This window comes from Danio rerio, chromosome 6 (assembly GCF_052040795.2).
Source record: "Danio rerio strain M-AB ecotype USA chromosome 6, GRCz13ab, whole genome shotgun sequence".
NCBI lineage: Eukaryota > Metazoa > Chordata > Actinopteri > Cypriniformes > Danionidae > Danio > Danio rerio.
The window spans coordinates 35,179,565-35,205,319 of record NC_141026.1 but is presented as its reverse complement, the minus strand read 5'-3'; the positions used below and the strand labels follow the sequence as shown (position 1 = coordinate 35,205,319).

The following is a 25,755-nucleotide window of genomic DNA, read 5'->3' as shown; positions in this document are numbered from 1 at the left end:
ATTATTAGGTTAATCGATCTAAATTAGACCATATCACAACCTATAAGGTGATCAGCTTCAATAAGATGAGTCTTAATGTAAATTATTCTAAATCAGAATCAGATAAAAGTAAGGGTCAAAATTAGATTCATGAAATAAAAGTTTAGGATTTTTAGTAATCTGTTTTCAGCTGCCTGAGAGAAGGTTTACATGCATTTAACCTCCAACCAATCTGTTAGTTCTGTTCTGTCATAGAACTAATAAATGGACCCTTACAATAAAATATCAAAAAATCAAATAACTATAAAATAACTAGCTTGTGATGGTCAGTTCACAGGCATTTGCTCCATTATTTAATGTCCCTTTGGTTCAAACTCTGAGCCACTGACTTCAATAGTACAAAATTATTATCAAAAGTAATATTGTTCAAAATATCTTACATTTGGTTAATTGGAACAAAGAAAAGCTAACAGGTTTGAAACCACATGAATGTGTGTAAATAAAGATACAGTGAACTATCTCTTTAAAACCCTTGTGATTACTCACAACAACCTCTGTGTTCAAAAGCCCACTCAAACTGTAAAATACAGCCAGTATAAGAAGTAGATCATGTGCACCAATGACAAATTCTCTCTTCTTCTATTATTATTCTCCATGGGAAAGCATCCATTTGAGCATTGCTGTGAATGAATTGCTTTCTCTTTGACTACAACTTAAAAACTTTGGACTTTTATTATTACTCCCCATTGTTCACAATATTAAAACATGACTTGAAGTAATGAGGCCAGTTGCCTCCAAAAGACACACACTGTTAAAACTTGTTGAACTAGATAAATCTTATTTCAGAAGGTCTGCATGAACAAATAGGTTTTGTCATTGTTTAATTTGTCGACATGTCCATTCATCCATGATTCATTATGTGAACACAGAGTACAATTACAGAGGGGTTAGTGAACGAGATTAGGTGATATAGGGTTGGTCGCATGATCAGTACACTTCAGCCCCCATGAACTGATAACTGATACATGTACAGTTAAACATAATTCACTGAACATGACATGAAAAAATAAGTATGAAGTATGGATTCTGTAAGTATATAGTGTTGTAAATTATTATTATTAATTTATATATAGTGTTGTAATTTATTATCATTTATGTGTTACGTTTGCTAGGATAAGATGGAGTAATGCCCAGATAAATGCATTGCATACAATATTGATTTTCTGTTGCCTACTAGCCTAAATCAAACTTCACTTTCGTAAAAAAGAAAGAAGTAGAGAGCAAACATAATTGAAACTTCTTTTCTTTTTTTTTTTTTGCTCCTTAATTGTGAAAGTGTTTGTCTAAAAATGATGGTATTCACTGAAAATGCTGGTAGGTATTTTAATTTATATTTGGTCAATGCTTGACAAATGTATTGCTTTTTAAGGCCAGAATATACTAATAAGAAAGAAATATTTTTTTATGGTGAACCTATAGTTTAAATACAAAATGCTGTTAGAAATTATGTATTTTACTTATATTTTGTTATATGATAAAGCATTATGAGCCATGAACCAAAACAATCAGTCACAAGGTGAAGAAAAGAAACATCCGGAAATTGAATAACAAAGAATATATAAAGAGAGAAACAGAATGCGGCGACTCTGTGGCGCAGTAGGTAGTACTGTCGCCTCACAGGAGGAAGGTCACTAGGTCAGTTGGCGTTTCTGTGTGGAGTTTGGATGTTCTTCCCACGTTCACATGGGTTTCCTTTAAATGCTCCGGTTTCCCCCACAATCCAAAAACATGTGTTACAGGTGAATTAAGTTGGCTAAATTGTCTGTAGTGTATGAGTGTGATTGAGTGTGTATCAATGTTTCCCAGACATGGGTTGCAGCTGTGTAATACAAATGCTGGATAAGTTAATGGTTCATTCCGCTGTGGCAACCCCAGATTAATAAAGGGACTAAGCCAAAAAGAAAATGAATGAATGAATAAGAAACAGAATGCTTTATTTCTCTGAATTTCCAGGATATAAAATAGTAGGTAGGGGTTTGTGTGAAATGTTAATATTAGTTTTACTGCAAAAGTCTGCGTAAAAACTTGATGGATAAGTTGCCGTTCATTCCAGATTACTAAAGGGACTAAGCGGACAAGAAAATGAATGATGATGATAAATGATATATATATATATACGCATGTGATTGTAAATCAGGGTTATTTTATCAGATAATGATTCCTTAACTCTTTTAAAGTTTGGTACTGTCTCAAAACAGAAAATAACATATCTGAAACTAGGGCTGGGCGATATGGAAAAAAAAAAGTCTAGATTTTTTATAAAGTTTGACCGATTCACGATTTAGATTTTTTTTTATTGTGTAACTAGTGAATTTAAAACTTTACAACAACATGACTGAAGTATTATTCTCTTTATAAGTCATTTGAAAACCATCTGGTTAAGTATAACTACTCTAGCCTATATAATACTGAATATAATGCAAGCAGGAATCTGATAATGACAAACGTCTCATTTTATCAGCAGAAAAAAATGGTCTAATAATGTCGTCAGTGACATATTGCAAGCATAAGTCTCAAAAATAATAATTCAACATCAGAATTATAATTAGTTGTATTCTGATGTCATCGATGTCAGACCAATTTAAAGTCTGTTCAAGTCCACCATTCACAAAATTTTGCATTTTAACCATCAGTAGACCTAAACATAATATTATTATAGTGTTTTTACCATATGCTTGAGAAATAACAATAATAATAGCCCACTCATATTAACCTTTATTTTACATCAACAGAATCGTGAGAAAATTGTGATCTTTATTTTAAGTAAAAAAAAAAAAAAAAAAAAAACATGATTAAAATGCTAAATTTTGTGAATGGGGATTTGAACAGACTTTAAATAGGTCTGACATTGATGATATCAGAATACAACTGTTTATAATTCTGATGTTAAATTATTATGTTTGAGACTTATGCTTGCAATCTGTCCTTGACAACAATGTTAGACCATTTTTTTCTGCTGGTTAAATGAGACATTTCTCATTATCAAATTCCTGCTTGCATTATATTCAACATTATACAGGCTTGAGTAGTTATACTGACACTGGTAAACATTTATTCTCATGCACAACACTTTGTGTTTGCTAAGAAAGAAAAACATTAAATGCTTGTCGTAATCAGAACTCTAAAATGTGATATGATTATTTAAATGATGTGTGCGGTTTTGGTTTTCTATTCACTGCAAAGTGCTGTTCGTACTTTCCGCGCGGCTTCCAAAACGATATGCTGTGCAACAAACTGAATGTTATTCATAACTTTATCACTTGTTACTCACAGCCTATGCAGGTTCTGTTCACTGTAATAGACTTCATTCACAGACACAAGCCCACCCTCTCTGTTGTAACAGCTCATGGTCAGCTCACATCATGTGTGATTTCGCGGTCGCGAATACATCAATTACATGAACACAGAAATGACATTTTTGGGTAAATTATACCTTATAAATACAGTATGTGACTTTCAACACCATTTCAACACCATTGGTTTGTACGTTGCAGAACATTATATGTAAAATAATGTTAAGACTTGTTTTACAACTTTGCTTCTCTCCTCAATTTGAAAATATGATTGACAGAATCGTAGAAATGCTGGATTAAGATTGCAAACGTTTTTCGATTAATTGTGCAGCTCTAGTACAATGACAAAAAAAGATGCTTCAATCTCGGTTTGTGGACCTAAATCAGGTTTATTTTGTACATAACATAATGGATGCACATATAGCAGTGGATATTAATGTGAATCCTTACATTTGCTGTGTGAAATCAGTGTAAAGTTAAAAGCAAAAAGGCTTGAATTAACTCCACAACAAACATATCAAATAACAGCTGGGGACGTTCTTAGTGTGGTAAGGGAGATCTTCTTCATTCTTGTCTGTCACTGTGCTGTTTATCTAAGTGAAGGCTATGGCTCTGACATGCACGTGGGAATGGTGGGTGAGGAGAACCAGCTTTAAAGGTGCCCTTTAAATTCAAAGAAACTTAAAATTCATAAATACTGGCCTTTCGAGAGTATAAGGATCGTCTTTTGTTTTTAAAGTTAATTGAATTAATATGAACAGTATAGAACAGTGATAAAATCTTGTTCTTATAAATGGCCAATCAATCGATGCATCTCTAATAACAGTTCTTCCAAAGCATTTACACACAAGTTACACATATTGGCACTGAAAAAAAAAAAAAAAACATTTTTAAAATCATGGAGCCTGCAAAGCAGCTCTGAGGCTGTTGAGAAATCAATGGAAAGGTTGTGGAGGCTAAGAAAAAGCAAAACACTCATGACACAATCGCTATCTGCATCATGATATTCCTGCATCCCCCCACACACCTCTGTGAATACTTAAGTACACACAATAGACCTGCAGATATCTACATAGCTGTGTTCCAAATCTTGCTGAAAATGTGCCAAGGAAATAATACAAATATTAAAAATCAAAGAGGGTTAAAGGAGGCATTATGGCACTGGCTGATAGCGCTGGTTGTTCTATCTCTTCAATCCCCCTAGGCCAACGCTTGACATCTGTAGCAGAGAAAGCAGCAGCGGTCAAGTCCTCACTGCTCCGTCTTCCCCCACTGTGGCTTCAGGGAGAGACAGAGACTTACAGCGTATGAACTACACGTTATGGTAATGCTAGAAACAGCAAGTGAAAAGAACTCCCATTGGCAAACTATAGCACTAAACCACCCACTTAGCAGGCTTTCAGAATGGCCGAGATAAGTGTAGGTGAGGAGACAGAAGGTTATAGGTTAGCTGTAATGTCAAGTTTTACACATTTAACTATCAGGCTAAATGAAGTACACTATGAAAATGAACAAGAGTGTATTTTTAGGTATTTATATAATTCCTTAAGAAACATTTTGCTCAAGAATTTCTTCTTGCAAACTTTATGTTTTAATAAAAAAAATGTACAATACTAAGCAATCATGTTTGAATATATCAAACATTTTATCTATTCATTTATGGTTTGTTACTTTGTTTAGACATTTTTGGGGGCACTGAAACTGTGATGTTGTTACTATGTTACCAATTAACCATGTACATTGGTAAACTGGTAGCCATTGGCATTCATAGTGGAGAAAAAAAAAAGTCCATAAATAATCTTTTAAAATCAGTGGAGGCGCAATATATGATAGAATTGGGATATCTGAAGAGAACTGTCTTGATTTCTTTCAGGTTTACATTTTTGTCACATTGATGACTTACTACTAGCTAAATAAAGTTTAAAAATATATACAGTACAGTAGTCCTTATAAAAAGGTAATTACAACATTGTTTGTGCGTATGTACTGGTTTTGGTGGTTTACAGATTATTGTATAATGCCATGGGTAAGACATAATACTCTATTATGGTGGTTTATGAGGACATGCCTGAAGTCTTTGTAACTCAAAATGCTTCAAATTAAATTCTTTTGACATTCAAAGGTGTAGAGGTAGGGCCATATAATAGGTGTTTTTACTGTATAGAATATGTTACATCTATGGAAATCTTACATCTTTGTAAGCCACCAATACCAACATGTGTGTGTATGTGTGTGTGTGCGCACATGTTGATGTCCATTGAGCTAATTGTAAAAAATAATACAATAGTTATGTTGCTTGTAATAGTGAATTACAGAATGCAATTGTGGAAAGCTTTAATACATATAACCAATTCAAGCAAAATAAAACTGGCTGAATTTGAAGACAGTAGAACAAAACACAAAAAAACAAACAAAAATCTCCAAATAAACTTGACTGAATTAAAAAATGTGTTACACCAGTTTGTTCCTCGTGTTTGCTATAAGTACTTTGAGAGAATGCAACAAAACACTTAATCAATTAAAATGGTTACATTTATCATTGTCAAGCATTTACTATTGTGTAACATTTTTTCAAAACCACAAAAAAGTACAGTGGTATTCTCTGGCTCCTGGATAAATCAACCAAAAATTATGTGTTTTTCATTCCATTTATTTAATAGATTTGGCATTAACTTGTGGGTAGTGAATACCTGCATTTGCGCACATGACGGTAGACACCATGTGCAAGTTAAAGCAAAATTCACATTTTAACTATCGGCCCTCAACAACATTTTCAGCCCATCATCTTTCATAGGCTTACAATCACTCTCATTCGTTGGTGATTATTGTTTCGCTTGCAAAGAGCAGCGAAAATAAATAATGCAATAGTGAACTACCTAAATACTATGTGCATTTTCAAAATAGCAAAACCGCAAGTAAATCTGATAATGAGTCTGATCAAAAGAGATCTCGAGATGATGGAACTGCGTCTCTGGATCAGGGTAACAGGAGACAGAAGCAAACCAAGTCAAGTCAGCCAGAAAAACATAATAGAAGAGTTACTGTAACTGTGGGCTCTTCTTGAAGATTAGAGAGAGCGAGTTAATTATATATAAGTATATATTATTTATATCTAATATATATACTAATAATTCTGACTACAACAGTGTATATACACACACACACACACACACACACACACACACTTAAAGTCAAGAATTATTATCACCCCTGTTGTTTATTTTTTTCCCCAATTTCTGTTTAACGGAGGTTTTTTCAACACATTTCTAAACATCATAGTTTTAATAACTTCTCTAATAACTGTTTTATTTTATCTTGGCCATGATGACACGAGTACATAATATTTTACTAGATATTTTACGACACTTCTATAAAGCTTAGAGTGACATTTAAAAGCTTTTATTTAATTCAATTAGGGTAACTAGGCAGGTTAGGGTAATTAGGAAAATTATTGTATAATGATGATTTGTTCTGTACTATCGGGAAAAAATTAGCTGAAAAGGGCTGGTGATTTTGACTTTAAAATAGCCTTAAAAAAATAATAAAAACTGCTTTTATTTTAGTCTAAATAAAACAAATGAGAATTTTTCCAGAAGAAACATTTCCTTGCTCTATTAAACATTATTTGGGAAGTATTTAAAAAAGAAAAAAATTAAAAGGGGGCTAATAATTCTGACGTCAACCATATATATATATATATATCTATATATATATATATATATATATATATATATATATATATATATATATATATAATTTTCTTTTTACTTGGAAGCGAACTGAATAGTGATGTTTCATAAGATTTATGTTTGTAGCTGTTTGTTTGTTCTTATTTATGAGTGACCATGAGAGACATTATATGGCACAAAATAATAAAAGACCCTTCAGAAATTTGATGACGTCATGTTCCAGGAAATTTGAAATAGTGTGGTGGACGTCAATCTCAATAGCTTATTTTTCTGGTTTAGTTCTGGAACTTACAAATTAAGTTTCAAAACCTTACAAATTAAGCACTGCATATTACTGCAAAAAAAGACTTATTCAATAACTTTACATTCCTTTTGGTTGCTTTACTAATATAGTTGTGTATGTTTGACAATGTACTGTAAAAAAAGGTAAATCAATTCTTTGAATTACAAAGAACCAGTTCTTATAAAAAGATTCTGATTTCCACATGTGCCCCAGGATGTAGTTTAAAGTAATCATATTTTTAATATTGCTGAGTTTCTTTGCACAGACCAATCTTTTGCTTCATAAAACATATCATATCGTCAGGAGCCATGGGCATTATTTTGTGTTTCCTCATATGCTACTTTTTTTCACCCATAGTGACGAGATGGGAAAATTCTCTCACAAGACTCTAGGAACTGTACAGTATAAATATACTGTTACCAATTTCCTGAAGACAACACTTAAAGTCCATCATGAGTCCAATATGCTTGCTCACATTGCACAAATAACTTTAATAGCTACTCAACCTGTGAAAACAAATACACTCAGTTGTCCCGTGGCAACTATTAACAGAGTTTATGATATCTGGGTATTTAAAGCTGTAGCTAGGAATTTACAGAGCACTCATGATGTCTCTCTGTGTGTGTTTGCCTTGTCACATTATTGCTCTTGGTTGGAGTGTCAAGAAAGTCTGTTTGCTGCATGTGCTTGAGTGCACACAAGAGACCAACCAAAGAATATGATCTGGCAACAGAATATGCTGTAGAGGATAAATGGGAAACACTGTACAATAACAGTACATAAGCAATGATGTTCTAATAAGTAGTGTAAACTAAATGTTACTTTTTAACTAGTGATGAACTATGAACTACACTGTTTCAACTTACTATGACATTTTATGTGAAGCTGCTTTGATGCAATCTATATTGTAAAAGCGCTATACAAATAAAGGTGAATTAAATTAAATTAATGAGGAATTAACCCTTGCACTAATCAAGAACTAACGACAACATAAATGAAATGAGTTAATGTGTAAATGATGGCTTAATTACTATATAATCTTAATTACTTGTATATGTTTGTTAATTATGGCATTGATTAACACGTTACATGTTCTACTAAATGTAACCAACATGACCTGTTCATGTATCTTTATGTCATCACTTTACTTGTAGGCGAACATTGTCATGGTCTCATATTAACTACTCATGATTTCTGTGTTTAAACTGTCAATTTTGATGTAGATGTTTGTTTTGATGTGATGCTTCTATTGTTTTAATGTAAACATGCACTAGACCAAAGGTGCTCAAACTTTTTCTTATAAAAGGCCGAAATGTTAATTTTACCGTTTTATATTCAACCTATTATAGTAAAAACAAACAATCCCATTTATAACACAATGGAGCTCAATACTGAATACACTAGTCGAGCTGCTCCTACATTTGTCTTAATTTGCTCACAATGTCTTGTGCATTGTCCTCTACCTGTCAAGTGTTTACATTTTAAATGTCTGATTTATATGAAACATTTCATTGTAGTTGGCTTTTTTAAGCTCCTCAATTAAACAAAAAAATAAATGAAGAGGTCAGATGCAAAAGCCGCTAAACGCCACTTCTGCCAAAAATGAGAATGACATTGAGTGCATGCTTTAGCCACGTAGTACACCACCAGCAAATAAATTAGCTTCTAATCATCCAAATCCAAGCGTCAGCACATTCAGAAATAACAGTTTGCTAACAAAAGCCACTAAACACCACTTGCTTTTAAAAGCAAAAACCGCTATATCCTGAGAACCAATCAGAATGCGCAAATCAAATCATATGTTTTCAGTTTAGCAGTGTGCTGATACGCCGGCTTTAAGAGGAGACATATTCTGCTTTCGGCGAGGCAGTGGCGCCGTAGGTAATGCTGTCGCCTCACAGCAAGAAGGTCGCTGGGTTGCTGGTTCGAACCTCGGCTCAGTTGGCGTTTCTGTGTGGAGTTTGCATGTTCTCCCTGCCTTCACGTGGGTTTCCTCCGGGTGCTCCGGATTCCCCATCAGTCCAAAGACATGCGGTACAGGTGAATTGGGTAGGCTAAATAGTAGTATGTGTATGAGTGTGTATGAGTGTGTGTGTGGATCTTTTCCAGAGATGGGTTGCAGCTGGAAGGGCATCCGCTGCGTAAACACTTGCTGGATAAGTTGGTGGTTCATTCCACTGTGACAACCCCGGATTAATAAAGGGACTAAGCCGAAAAGAAAATGAATGAATGAATGAATGAATGAATGAATATTCCGCTTTCGATTTCAATTGTAAAAGATGGGGTTTGATGAACTGAATGAGCCTGTCCGACTGTCAGTGAATGGCAAATGAAACGGCCCTTTCCTTAAAACTCTGTGCATTATAAGAAAAAGAAACAAAATATACAGTCGGAAGTGTAGCATGCATTTATAGCAAGCTCAGATGCTGTTCTTTTATCCTACTTGACCAAGACTTCAAGTATGGTAAGAATAAATAAATGACAGCTTCTAAAATTGTCTGAGAGGCATCCCCTTTTTGCCCAGTAGACCCACCTTGTGTTTTATTTGCTAATTTAAGCTATTTTTTAAAAGATAATGTAAAAAACAACATTATTTGTATTACTTCAAAATACCTGTACATCTGATAATCTTTTAATATTAATGGACGATGCACAGATATTGATGTTTCACAATGTTTTTACACTACATTATTTGAATCTAACAAGCTTAGTTTACAATGTTACTTTAAATTAAATCTACTTACATTAAATGTAAATCTCAAATATCAGAAATGACAACAGATTGATAAGATTTAATGGCAGTTTAAATGTTATTTATTAATGCATTTACTTGACAGATTTCATTCATTCATTTTCCTTCTGCTTTGTCCCTGGTTTATCACAGCGGAATAAACCGCCACTTTATACATTTTACATTTCAGGTGGTTTGTGTAGAGTGTTTTATGTTTGGTAAATTGATTTCTATGTGCATCTTTAGTGATTTTCAACTAATTACACTGTATTGTTCCAATAGGTGTGTTTAGAGGGTTTTGCATAAAAAAGCACAAGCTGGTTTTGACACCAAAGAAAATCTACCTTGTTAAAAAAACAAACAATTGTCTAAAGTGATATTTTTGGAAAAAAAACAGGGTATTTTATTTACTAGCTAATAACCTTATCATTACACATAAAATGAAACTTCTTAACCTAATCAGAGGAGCCTGTTAGAAAATGCTCATTTACAAGAAAAGAGATCTGATGGATTTAGAGGGGTTTCCATCTGAACTCTTCGAATGTAAAACAAGAGTTCATGATGAGTTAATAATAGTGTGCCCCTCCAAGTAAAGTGATGACTTAAAGAAAGATTAACAGTTTATTTTGGTTACATTTAGCTAAAGCGTTAAATAATACATTAACAAACATGTACTAACAAGCACAATGACTCATGTTGTAAAAAGTTAATTCATAATCTGAGCATGCCTTAACTCATTATTAGTTTATAATGTAGTAATTTTAATTTACATATTAGCACAACATTCGTTCCATTTAATCTGTTATTGTAACATTAAACAATAAAGATGCATTTCTAGGTCAAAGGTCATTGTTTTCTTCCTTTCTTACTTTGCAAAAGTTTCTTTGTGGCATAAATTCTTTTGTATATTCCTCAAGTCCTCAGCATAAAAAAATCCATTCACTTCCTAAGAGTTCAGTCTTTAAAGCACCCTGATGTCTCCAATCATACCTAATCTGCAAATGTTATTAAAGACGCAATAGTGGATCTTTAGAAATCTTTAATGCAGAGGACAAAAGCAAATGGCTGTGTATTTACTTGTGCAATAAATTACAGCAGTCACTGTCTATAGCGTGTGTCTTTACACATTGTATTCCTCATGCTGTGAGGAATTAATGTCCCCAAAAGTATAGCAATACCAGTATCTTTTGACAGCGTCTTGTATGATGCCGTCTGTATGACAATGTTCTAATGCAGTGCTTCCCAAAGGCGGGGGTCGCAAGACAATCAGGGGAAGTCACTTCGTAATTTTCAAAAATAAAAATATTTTTTATTAAACTAACAATCACCACATTTTATCCATAACCTACAGAAGAAAAATAGTTTTTGCAACCTCTTGGGTGATTACGTTATATTAAAGACACAGCACATACAGTTAAAGTCAGAATTATTAGTCCCCCTGAATTATTAGCCCCCCTGTTTATTTTTCCACAATTTCAGTAAAAATAAAACAAATAAGACTTTCTCCAGAAGAAAAAATATTATCAGACATACTGTGACATTTGTTTTTGCTCTGGTAAACATCATTTGGAAAATATTTAAAAAATTAAATTAAATTCAAAGGGGGGCTAATAATTCTGACTTCAACTGTATATTTTATGGAACCAGGTTAAACTTTCTGACAGCTTTACGCCTGTCACATACATTAAAAATAAATACAGGCCACAACTGAACATAGAGGATAATCTCAGAGAGGCGTGCTTTAAAATTAAATGATAAATAAACTTGGGCCTATTGGTACAGTATGTGTGTGCCGTTGTGTACAAGATTTATATATTTATAACCATCTTAGGGCATATTGGTGGTCACAAGTCACTGGCATTGTTATTTTGAAGGTCGCAGGCTAAAACATTTGGGAACCCTCCTGTCCTAATGTGGGTTTTGTGACAATGAAAATTTGCCACAGGTTTCCTGTGAGAGTTGGGTTTAGGGGTAGGTGTGGGGTAAGGCCATATAATAAGCAGATTTTACTGTACAAAACGCATTACACTAATGGAGACTCCCTGTAAACCACCAATACCAACGTGTGTGTGTGTGAATTCAAAATAATGTTACACCAGTTTATTCTTCAATTCCGATTTAAAGTAGCTTGAGATCATCCATCAACACACCCAATCAACATCCTAAAGTTGTGCTTCTGTTGATATTTGAAAACAGACAATTAGTAATAAAAAATCTAAATACGATAGCAGTATCTTACCATGATTCACAAATAGCTGAGATACTTCAGAGCAGGAGATGTTGACCACCTGTCCAACTTCTGCCCCAGACCAGCACCAAAATTCATCCCACTCAGTGGGACACCCTGAGACACAAAAATACACAGAACTCATAAACACATTACATTTTTCTTTCTTTCTTTCTTTCTTTCTTTCTTTTTTTCTTTCTTTCTTTCTTTCTTTCTTTATTTCTTTCTTTATAAAAGGACTGATTGACTGAACAGAAGACAAAAAAAGGAGACGATGGACATTAGGATGGAAAGAGAGATTGAGGAAAGGCACAGACATAGGGCATAGGGCATAGATGCTCACAGAATTGCTAAAAAGTTTCAGATAAGCTAGGCATCTCCACTGTTCACAACTGAGCATCTGCCTGAGGAATATAACAGAACTGTGAAAACCGAAGCTGAATGAATGAGGAAGGCTTTGAGCATAATGAGAGCCACAGGGATCATATTTGGTCATGACTACAAAAATATGACTGCCATGTCTATGCCAAGGATTTCATTTCCACCGCTTGCAGGTCTATATCCTCAGACGTTTTGTTATTAATGTTTTATTATATATTGTTATTACTGTTATTACCTCTTAGTGCTTTGCAATGATGCTAGAATGATAGAAGGAGACTTTTTAGACATTATTAGAGTCATTTCAACAAAAGAACATTTTTTCTTAGAACTGCATAAACCTTTTTTTTTACTACCAAGACACATCTGTGGTTTGTCTTAAAGTTCAAACTAAAACAAGTAAAGGACATTACAAAACTGCTTTGCAAATTAGCATAAGGATGTTGACATTTAATTGTCATTGCTAATTTAATCAGCAAAAAATATCAGTGGTCATTAAAGGCAAATCATCATTAGAGTCTTAAGTATTGAGGTGTGAAAAACCAAGTTAAGTTTAAATTAAGTTTACTTAAAATTAAACTAAATTAGGCTGCAATTTTATGGTACACCAAGCAGAACATGTGGTTTCATTTGAAAATGAATGAACATGTCACAAGGCAAAATTAAAAAGTGTCATAAGTGACAGTATACAAAGCACCATATTTTCACATGCTATTTTATTAGGCAGTACAAATGAAGAATAATGTTGAGCAGATGGCCAGCAGATTATGAGTTAGTAAAAGTTTCCTTCTGCATAGTCTGCAAATTTGTCATTATGTGGACAATATCCTAAGCACATTTGAGAAGAAAATAACACTCATTATGATCATTTTATCAAATTACCATAAATCACATCTATCATTTTACAATATGGCGATTATTTCAAGTAAAAAAAACATTTTCTCTTGAGTAAGTTGGTCGTTTGAGAAGCATATTCACTTTATATCAAGTCAGTGGCTTATATGCTACTGTTAGTTAATTCCCCATGCAGTATTAAGGTTAATTGGTTGTTTTTCATTAACATTTTTTTATTTATTAAAATGACAAAAAAATCATCATAACTTTAAATGGCATCCCTTGTACACATTGAAAGAACAGATCATTTAATTAACGTACTCAAGTTTTTTGAAAATCTGTTGCTCACTTCCAGCAGTTCCATAAGGACACATGTAGAAACAGTGGCCTTATTAATGAATCAAAAAGAGCGGAATCTAAAGTAACCTAGAAACCTGTTAACCAACAGAGTAAGAACCCTGATAGAACTAAAAGCATCTTCAGCTTAAAGGGCTGCCTCATACAGCACATCCATTAGTTCATATTCTCTATAAGCTCATTTGTCTCTTACAATGACTTACCTGTTGAACACATTCTTACTTTATGCACATCACCCATTGATTATACCAAATATATCAGACTAAAGAAAAGCATTAGGTGTAAAGCAGCAGAGAAAGCAAAGTATAGTATAATTTCTATTTATGGGTAAACTATCATACTAAAAGGAAGATTGTAAAGGGAAAATATATGCATATGAAATAATATGCTTAAAATAATAATTATATTATGCTTATTTTTAGACGGATGGATGCGAGAAGAAACTCGTGTCTCTTCAGAATGTTACAGCTCAAAATACCCTATAGGCTATGTGTTATATCCTGTAAATACCCTTTCTTGAGTGAATGCAAAAAAACATGTTTTGTTCATGTGTCTCTTTAGGATGCAAATAAGCTACTCTTCACCCCATTTCCAGAAGAAAGCAAAGGCTTTACACACCATATCTCAGATAATCTCAAAACAAAATGCCTTCTGGGTTTTATCATGTCTATCTTACGCACTAGGTTTAATATCCGCCTTCAACTGAAAGACTTGTCAGTTTAAACTCCAGAAATACACTTACCGGCCACTTTATTAGGTACACCTGTCCAACTGCTCATAAACACAAATTTCTAATCAGCCAAACACATGACAGCAACTCAATGCATTTAGACGTGGTCCAGACGATCTGCTGCAGTTCAAACCAAGCATCAGAATGGAGAAGAAAGGGGATTTATTCGACTTTGAATGTGGTATGGTTGTTGGTGCCAGATGGGCTGGTCTGAGTATTTCAGAAACAACTGATCTACTGGGATTTTCACACGCAACCATGTCTAGGGTTTACAGAGAATGGTCAGAAAAGGAGAAAATACGCAGTGAGTGGCAGTGCTGTGGGCGCAAATGCCTTGCTGATGCCAGAGATCAGAGGAGAATGGCCAGACTGGTTTGAGCTGATAGAAAGGCCACAGTAACTCAAATAATCACTCGTTACAACTGAGGTATGCAGAAAAGCATCTGCTGGTGGTGGTGTAATGGTGTGGGGGATATTTTCTTGGCAGACTTTGGGTCCATTAACACCAATTGAGCATTGTGTCAACGCCACAGGCTCGCCACGAAGGATTAAAGCAGTTCTGAAGACAAAAGGCAGTCCAACCTGGTAATAGTGAGGAGTACTTTAGTGGCCGGTGAGTGTATATACAGTATAACACGGTGGCCAGTGAGTGTATATACAGTATAACACGTGCAGAGAAAGCCAGCTGTCAAATAACATGTGTGTAGTGAGTTTTAAATTTATTTTTAGTAATTTTACAGTTCACCTTAATGTCTTACAAAGCTTAAAATGTCCAAAACCATTATATCAAAAACACACAAAGTTCATATAAACACAGTCGATAATGTCTGTGAGCATAAACTCCCGGGAAAGAAACCACATGTTCATTTTAGATCTGTGTATTAAAATGACAGCAGTATAACATACAGTACACACTGCTGTCTGTTGTTAACCCTCTGAGGGTTCAGGTGTCTTAGAGAAGTTTTGACATGCGTTTTGACATCCACACTTATACGTGTAAATTTCGTAAAAATTAAAAAATGCATATTTTGCTTTCTGTTTCAGCCTTCCATTCACACTGAGACAGAGTTTTTAGGAAATTAAAATGCATCTCTCTGAATACACTGTAAAATATGGAAGAATTTGAAAACGCTGCTGTTGCAGTGTGGACTGTGAAAACAGAAGCTTTCGAAAACATGTGACACAGACATGTGACAAATCCAGTTAACATGGTGAATGACACTGTAAAGCAGATGTTTTGGATGTTGTCTGTTTTGACATATTTATTAAAGATTTATGTCAGTTCCATGTTACATGTTGTTTCTCTTCAAGAGGACATGGAATGTTTACAGCGAGCTATTGTTCAGTGGCGGGAACAGACAACAGTTGTGTTACATGCCAACATTTTGTCACAATATTTCAAAGAGACAGAAAGTAAATAAACGGCAGGTCAACATGACACAGGTAAAAGCGTCTTATGTCTGTACACATGCGCAATACATGAACGAAAGTATTTTCAGTCACTTTAGTGTGGATTACCATTTTTTTCTGAGTGTTTTTAGAGAGAAAAAAAAATTATTTCAAATTTATCTGGATTAGTTCAGATGTAGCTTTAGACATTTACGGATTTTTTTTCAATTTCTGATAACACTGTATTCAACCCAAAGTGTGCAACAATAGGTTAAAATCAACAGGTATGTACAATTTAGTTTTTATTTGAAAAAAGTATATATGTGACTAGTCAAGTAAGAAAAAAAAAGAACCAATAAGACCAATAAACAAAGTAAATATAAGCAAATATCAGATACATTTTAGATGTTTCTTCAAATGTAGTCACTGACTTCATTTACATGGACATCGATAATTGAAATATTTACCCTAATTTGAATAAGCCAATAATATGATTAAGGTGTTTATATGAGCTGCTTTCAGAATTTTTTTTTTAATTTTTTTTTTACTTCAACTACAGCTCAGCAGTTCGTCAACAAACTTTCAGCAGCTCCCGCAACAAATTTTGAGATACTGAATGAAAGTATGAAGTAAGGACAGATAGGAAAGAAATGTTTCAATAGAATTTGATACTGCACACCGATGACTTGTGTAATGATCTCTTAAGAGTTTACTGTGCGTGCACTTGTGCCCTTGGATATTCTGCTTTCTAGGGTCCTACCATACTGGAATGACTCAGTAGGTGCAAACAATACAGTGTCCAACAGCAGTGTGTGTATGTACTAGTCTGTCATATCAAGTGGAGACAAGTCCTACATGATGGTAATAGATTAATGTGTTTACGTATCTGTCCTGCACTTCAATAATGTGACTAAAATAGAAATACACAGCATCTTAATTCAATTTGTGTTTACTACAATTATGGCTTATGTAGTCACATTAAGGTCTTTAAAAATTTCTGTTTTAAAATACTCTTAATAAGAGTATTGTCTTAATCATATTAAAATAAATAAAAAAATTGGTGTCTATGTAAACATGCTGACTGTTGTTTTTAATCATACAGCACTTTGTATTCAGACATCAATGAAACAAGCAGCTCCACATTAATCTAACTTTAATTAGCCTTTGTTGTCATTAGAGATGTGTGCTGCTCAATACCACAAGCCTTTAAATTCTGTGTTAATTCAATTAGGACATTTTAGTTTAGCCTCCTGTCAACACTTAAGTGGTTTAAGGTAAAGGGTTTCCATCACCAGTCCTGAGCCGGGCTTCTGATGTCATAGTGGGGGATAATCAAATATTTTCAGACACTGCTTTTGATTGTGGAGATTATAAAAAAAATGTATGTAGGCTTTTACTATTATAGGCTGGCTATTTATACTGTGGATTTATGTATGTATTTATTTATTTTCAGAAAAGCAATTTACTTGTTTAATAATGATTTGATCAGCTGCAGTTTGAAATTACCCAGTTTTTCTCTTAGGGCTTACTATGGAGTCTCTGTCACCATCTTCTGAATGAACATTGTCAACCGTCTTTGTTCAAAGACAGGCTAATGACTGTCGATGCACTATATTATTATTTAAAATGATATTTTATTTAAAAATAGGCACTATCCTATAAATAAAACAGCATAGTTGCAATTTAACCAACTACATTCTTGACTGACTAAAAAAGCCTCAAAAGTACATTATGTTGTCCAACAGCAGCAATATTTGTCAAACTGTGGAGAGTCCTCTGCTTGCTGCTGTATGTAGGCAGGGTAATACACAAGAGTGAAGGGTTAAGAGGCTGGACTAGTGCTGTTATTGGCAGAATATTGCATGGCTATCAACCTATTAGATTCAAAAACCAGACAGAACTATTATATAAATATATATAGCCTATAGTTACATATTTTTACAGTAACATTTTTACAGTGTTTTATCACTGAAAATATTGGAGAAGAACACAAGTAATATGGAAGACCATCACAGGGAAAAGCAGGAAATGTATAGAAAAAAAAAGTAAGAAACTCCAACACAGATATTTATGGAAGCTCAGGCTGATCCCCCCCCCCAGGAATAACACTTAGGAATAAGACTTTGAACGGCTGATGCCATCTCGTTAATTAAAGTACTATCAAAGCACCACTGGAATTTATTTTTTATGGACAGGCCATCTGACTGCCTGTTTGTGTATGACATGACAAACAGAGATTTAGCAATTATGCCTGCAAAATATGAAGTTGTTTAGATTACACTGATGTTGCGGATGATATTAGGTGCCTGTACTGTATATGTGAAGCTCAAACGGATATGAATGCATATGCTCAATGTCATTAATGCCAACTGCCTTTATTGGAACTGAATCAAACTTGCAGCCGTGTAGCAGAACTGCAAATTAGCATAATATCAAAGATAGCCCAACTTAATATAATGAAAATGCTTTAGGCTTAGAACTCAGTGACTGATAATGACATTGAGTTATAAGTAGTTCTGGAATACATTGACTGTGACTACTGTGTGAAACATGCTGGAGGCTCTGATGATGGACAGCAGGATCTTATTACAAATAGTGGTTTAACCCATAAAGCAACATCTACACAATCTTGAATCAGCTTTTATACATGTGTTGACATTTTAATGACACGTTCATTCATTCATTCATTCATTCATTCATTCATTTTCTTGTCGGCTTAGTCCCTTTATTAATCCGGGGTCACCACAGCAGAATGAACCGCCAACTTATCCAGCAAGTTTTTACGCAGCGGATGCCCTTCCAGCTGCAACCCATCTCTGGGAAACATCCACACACACATTCACACACACTGCGGACAATTTAGCCCTAGCTGTACCTACCTGTACCTCATTTCTTTGGACTGTGGGGGAAACCGGAGCACCCGGAGGAAACCCACGCGAAGGCAGGGAGAACATGCAAACTCCACACAGAAACGCCAACTGAGCCGGTTTGAACCAGCGACCCAGCGACCTTCTTGTTGTGAGGCGACAGCACTACCTACTGCGCCACTGCCTCGCCCAATGACACGTTTGTATTTTAAAAAATAATGATTTTGCAGCTAATAGCCTCATATTAGTCTGATTAAATAGACTCCCTATAAAACAATTGAAAATGATAGATGAAAACAATGCAACACAATAAATGCAAAACATTTGCAATTGGTTTTTTAAAAGTTTATAGATATTTCGTTGTTTATACCATTCTGGCCAGTTCAGTTTAATATGAAGAAATTGTGACTTTTTTCTTTACTAGATTTACCAGAATGTACTTCTCAAAGTAAGTTTATTATATAGCACATTTCATACACAATGGTAATTCAAAGTGCTTTACATAAACTAGAATTAAAGAAACAAGAAAATAAAAATTATTGAAAGAATTTAAAATAATTAACTGATAAAAGCATGAACATGTTTCTTTAAATCCTTACCGGAAACAAAGCATCTAATTCTTGCAATGTTTTGAGACTGCCAACTTATCCAGCATATGTTTTACGCAGCAGATGCCCTTTCAGATGCAACCCATAACTGGGAAACAGCCATAAACTCTTATTCATACACATACACCTCAGCCTATTTGGACAATCTTTGGACTTGTGGGGGAAACCAGAGCACCCAGAGGAAACCAACGCAAACACGGGGAGAACATGAAACTCCACACAGAAATGTGTCACCCTAAATGTATTGTAATGTAATATTTATTTTAAGCTTGTTTAATTGAATATTTATTTTCATAAAATGAAGTCCAGGTAATAAAGCACAAAAAACAAAAAAATAAATAAATAAAAGATAAAAAGGAACAATACATTTTTTTATCTTAAAATAAACGGAAAAGCAGGTTATTTATTTAAATTACAATTTTCGCATCACTGACAACAACAGAGAAAAAAACAAGTATATCCAAAACCAGACGCAAAGAATCAATAGGAAAAAAACAGGGTCAACATATAAAGACAAGATCCTACCAAACAAAAATAACTTAAAAATAAATAAATAAATAAAACTGTCAGAGGAAACTAAGAATGTACAAACTCAAAATCCAAACATAACACCTGGCACATTGCACTGGATTGACAAAATATACAACCGTCACTAAGCCACTATGCTTATCTGATATGAAATATGTATTTCTTCCCTTTAACACAATTGAAAGCTATTTTTAAATCTTTTTTTTTCCAGGATTTACCGCAATAAAATCTTTTAAATCTCTTCCTCTGCCTACCTTTAACAGAATTAAACCATGTTTTCGTCTGTTTTTCATGTTGTTGTTTTCAGAAATCTGTGTCATTATAAATTACTATGAATTTAGAAATAAGCAGGTTACTAGTGAGGTATTATAAGTAAGATGTTATCAGCATGCCATAATCTTACACAAAGGGCCCTTTCACACATTTGGCACATTGAGGTGTGGTGTAAGTGGGGTTTTGCTATTTTCCACTAGACACACTTTCAATTTTCACATCCAGCACCAGCTTATTTAAATAGCAAATGCACTTACACCCATTTGTGTGCCCACGGGCATGCTGGTCTGAGGTGTGTTCAGGCACATTGTTGGCATGCTGCTGTTTTGAGGAAACTGAAAATGATTGTTGCATTGACCAACAAAAACCTGGACTAACGTTAATTGCACATTATTTAAAAAAATAATAATAATAATCAAAGTGTGCATTAGTAATATGTGCTTGTAGGTGGGTGCTTAATATTCAACACAGGTTCATTGTGAAAACGTGCCTCTGTATACATTTCTGGAGAGCGCAAAATATGCAGCCAGAATATGCATTTTATCTTTAAAATAAACACTAAGGGGTCATATGATGCTGCAGATGGCTTCTGTTTCTTTTTGAGCCTGCCAGCTGACCGCTTATCTCAGTGTGGACGGCTTATTCGCTGTTACCAGTTTGCCGGTATATAGGACAGTCGGTCAGTTAGTCAGTTGACAGCAACCTCTGGTGGATTTACACAAGAACAGCAGGCACGAATGGTACTTGCGAGAAAAATTTGAGATCTGAAAAAGCATACACAGTGGCCTCTGGTGGATTTGTGAAAACAAAAACTGCAAATGTCCAGAAATGTATATAGGGGTACGTATCAATAATGAGCCTGGGTTGACAATATTCCTACACTCAACAGAAATGTGCAGCAGCAGACAAACATGCAAAATACTAACAACACAGGCAATACAACGATTAATTATAGAAAATAAAAAGTTTGTGTTTACATAATAGACAGAATGTGTGTGAACTGTGCATGGTACACCTATTAATATGATGTGATACATTCATTCATTCATTTATTTTCTATTCAGCTTAGTCCCTTTATTAATCTGGGGTCGCCACAGTGGAACAAACCCGCTAACTTATCCAGCATATGTTTTACGCAGCGGATGCCCTTTCAGGTGCAACCTATCACTGAGAAACACCCATACACACTCATACACTACAGACAATTTTAGCTTACCCAATTCACCTGTACCGCATATCTTTGGACTTGTGGGGGAAACCGGAGCACCTGGAGAAAACCCACGCGAGCACGGGGAGAACATGCAAACTCCACACAGAAACGCCAACTGACATAGCCGAGGCTCGAACCAGCGACATTCTAGCTGTGAGGTGATCATGCTACCCACTGCGCTACCGCGTGGCCTGATGTGATACAAACAGAAATAAATAAATAAAATGTGTAAAAACCCTGAACCACAAAACTTAGATTGCAGAGCTAGCTTATTTTCGGAGCAATAACTGAAAATACATTGTGTAGGTCAAAATGATCGATTTTCTCTTTTATGCCAAAATGACTGGTAATTAAATAAATGTTCCATGAAGATTTTTATTACATTTCATACTTTAAAATCAGTTTGTCATTAGTTATGTGAAATGCTAAGCACTTTAGGCTAATTTTCTCAGCATTTTTTAAAAACCCTCAGATTCCAAAGTTTCAAATATTTATTTGAAAAATATATTTGTATCCTAATAATGTATTTCTTGAGCTTATTTAGTTGTATAAATCTCAAAATTTCAAAAAATGTTACATGTATAACTTTTTTGGTTTTTGGTCCACTGTCACTTTTTTTTCATTTTATGTATGTTTGTATTTATAATAATATTACAAATATACACAATACAAGACACACGTATAATTACAAGCTTTTGTTTTGGATGTGAGTAACCACACTTAATAGTTTTACTGCACTAATAAAAAAAAAAAATGTTGCACAGGCTTGTCATATATGATCTGCTCACATGCTTTAATCATGCATATGAACAGATGTGAAATAAATAAAGGTATGATTGAAATAGCAAATTAACCATGGTGCATTTGCAACTGCACTTTAAAGGGAATGGGAACATTTGCACATTACACCCAAAGCACCCCATTACTCATTAAGAGAACAGAGACAGCAATTTTGGACGAGATTGTTAAAATAGAATCCCAAACCTCTTCAAAGCAATATGTAAAAAACAACAACAAAACATTTGTTTCTGCTTGTTGCAGAAATATATTGCAGTTACACTTTTATTGTCATGATCGTCTTGAAATTGAAACAAACATATGCACCCACAGAAACTAAAATCAAAAAATATCCTCATGTGTGTTGAACAGCTTGACAATGATATTAGCAATAAGCATGCATTTGTAGTCACAGGTGCAAAATTCTAATAAGAACAAGAAATCAAAGAGAAGCATGAGATATCTGGGGAAATGTAAAATAGTCACATCACTGAACCCATGGCAGAAGCACAACTTTTGATATTTGATAACATACGAAAAACCCGCTATATATTCACTATACAGATGAGTAGGTGTCTTCTTGTGACAAACAAGCAAACAAAAAGAAGAAGCGAAAACTGCATTGTGTGTAATGTGGCGTGTAAAAACCAAGGGCAAGACGTAAAAGCCATCCGATCTAATTGTGAATTCAGTGACAGGCTCTTCTATCATTTCCTACAGATCTTGATAACATGCTATAAATAATCAAATTGTGGCCAGTGATGATTTTAAAACATCTGTTATAACTGCTTTATCTGTCCACAAAATGGAGGACACATCTGATATATGATAACCACAGATATTACAGTTTTACAGTTACCTGAACTGCTTTAAATGCTTGTCTTCTAAAATTTTACTAATCACAATATTTTCAAATACAGTATTTTCATTTTTTATTTTATGTCCATAAATAGTTCATAAATAATTTAAAAACCAAGCCAAAATGAAACATATTAATCTTAACATTGTCAAACATCTTAAATTTGTTCAAAAAAAAAAAAACTATACATCATAAATATATGGAATAATATATACAAAGATATAAGAAGATTCTGAGTTAGATTTGGCCAGTATGTACACAACATAACATAACTTTTTCTTCTTATTATTATTTTATTTTTTTGCAAAACACTATATCCACCTTAGATTATATTCTACTACAGTAAAACCTTTAAGAAAAGCTAGTGAATCAATGTTTTGTTTGATAAACGAGATTAAGTTAGTTATAAACGACTTGTAGCTTGTTACAGAAAGAGTCAAGTCTCTTTTTAACCGCTGCTGAAAACCAAACCTGTGTGATTAGAGTGGGCGTAGCCGCGGTGTCACAGTTCTCTGTTGCACAGAGTGCGCGACACAAGCTCATCTCACCTCGTCATATTTAATGAATTATTTCACTGTAATAATAATATCAATAGCTTATTTATTGGTTGTTGTGAAATAGAAAAAACGTTTATTTTTCACCATAACAACCTGTGCCCTTTATGTTTCCTTATAGTAAATCAACAAAAACAAGAATTAACGTGAGGTTTTAGGGTATAAAAAATAGGTGCAACCGCATAAATAATTCTTCAGATAGGTTACTCAGCTATATGTAAGAAATTATTTTAAAAATAAACTTACAAAGGACACGAGTAGCCTTACAGACAGGTATCTTGTGATGGGGAGGAGCGCAGGAAAAAAGGCGCTCTCTGGCCTTCCTCTTAATTGACAACAGCAAAGACTCGTTCCCTGCTGCATTTGTGTATTGTTGACAGACGTATTTTATTCTGGTCCACTTTTGTAGCGTTTTTGTACATTTTTGTGAAGTTGAAGGCTTCATCTTCTATCGCTAAATCATATATATACCTGTATAAGTGTGTGTATATATATATATATATGTATGTGTGTGTGTGTGTGTGTGTGTGTGTGTGTGTGTGTGTGTGTGTGTGTGTGTGTGTGTGTGTGTGTGTATATATATATATATATATATATATATTTTATTTATTTATTTTTTTAGCTAAATTTTTATTATTGAGACTTTCAATTTTAAAGGGGTCATAAACTGCTTTTTAGATTTATTTTAGGTCTAATCACCTAAAAACTGGTTTAAGTAAAACATGTTTAAAAAGTAAGTGAATTTCAAATGATTTGTAATGCAATACCAGTCAAAGCAATAGAGCACAAATTATAAAAATTTACATATTTATATCTTATATTAAGGTCCAAAATAATTAGAAAGGCATTTTTTTTTTTTTGTTTATTCTTTTGGAAAATCCAGTGTCAAACAGGAGTTCTCATTAACATGCTATATAATGTCATTATAAATAAAGTTAATCTAGTCTTTCCTTATGCTGGGATCAGAAAGAAGGTAATGCAGTGTTTTTCCACAAATTGTACTGCACCTGTTTCCTGTACAGAACTCATGTTTTGGTTTCTGCAAAAACTCTCATTTGCCTCTCGTTATTTATCTACTATGATTTGGTGGTAATGTAAAAATGGGGATCATCCGCAAAGGTGTTTTAAACACATTATAATCCACAAGTAGTTGGATTGGCTTCAGTGTAAGCTGTTGTAAGATTAACAAGCACGTTTTGAGTTCTGAAACTTACAGAATGTTTTATTTTTCAATGACCAAAGATCAAAATATCAGTTCATGTCTATGACATAATGCAGTCAACAGAGATTCAACTTAAGCTGACTGATAAAAATAGGCCCTGTTTATACCTGATATTAAGATGTATTTTGGCTGATAGGATCATAATTGGACAGGGGAGACACTTTGCCATTTTTATCAGGCATTTAACGCTTTCCTTGACTTTGTTTTAAACATGCCAGCTACCACAAGCACTTTTGATGATTTTCACCTAAATATGAAAGCCCTGAGAATATTTTCTGCTAAGGAAGTATAAGTATATATGTGTTCTTATTAATAAAGAATCCTCTACATAAAAAAGCCATTTATTTGACACACTTTATCAACACTTAATAGCCAGTGTTGGGTTAGATACTTTAAAAAGTAATAGATTACCAATTACTGACCACTACTGGAAAATTGTAATCTGATTACATTACAAATTACTTAATGTAAAAAGTAATCATTATTATTTTAAATAATAACTTTAAATTAATTTAAAAGTTACTTTTAAAACATATAAAATATACCTACACATTAAACTGTCCATTAGCTCTTTCAGTAATTTAATATTCACTGAAAAATATTACAATGGGTTGATCACAGCAGCTTGGTATATTCAGAAGACAAAGAGTTCTCTCAAATATTTATATTCTCTCATCATTTACTTGTTTCAATCCTGTTTGTCTTTTTTTTTTTACACAAAGGAAGACATTTAGAAGAAAACTGGATACCTGTAACCATTGACATCCATAGTATGAAAAAAGCATTGCAGTGTTTGGGTGTTCTGTGTTTGTCTGAGGTATTTAGTCTACTGAAATGTGCATATTTCAAAACATGAAGCCGATCAGTCAGTTCTGACTTTTGACAAGTATTGTCATAGAATGCTTTC

At 33.9% G+C, this 25,755-nt stretch overlaps 1 protein-coding gene across 2 annotated transcripts in view; it reads right to left on the bottom strand.

Moving 5' to 3' along the window:
* ghrhrb (growth hormone releasing hormone receptor b) overlaps positions 1-25,755 on the bottom strand; it is a 79,693-nt gene that overhangs the window by 25,046 nt on the left and 28,892 nt on the right. The window contains exon 3 of one of the 2 annotated variants that reach the window (XM_087257580.1): positions 12,275-12,379. In XM_087257580.1, the coding sequence (XP_087113706.1) occupies positions 12,275-12,379 (105 nt within the window). Of the gene's footprint in view, positions 1-12,274; positions 12,425-25,755 lie in introns of both variants that reach the window. The other variant, XM_087257581.1, reaches the window with a different exon arrangement.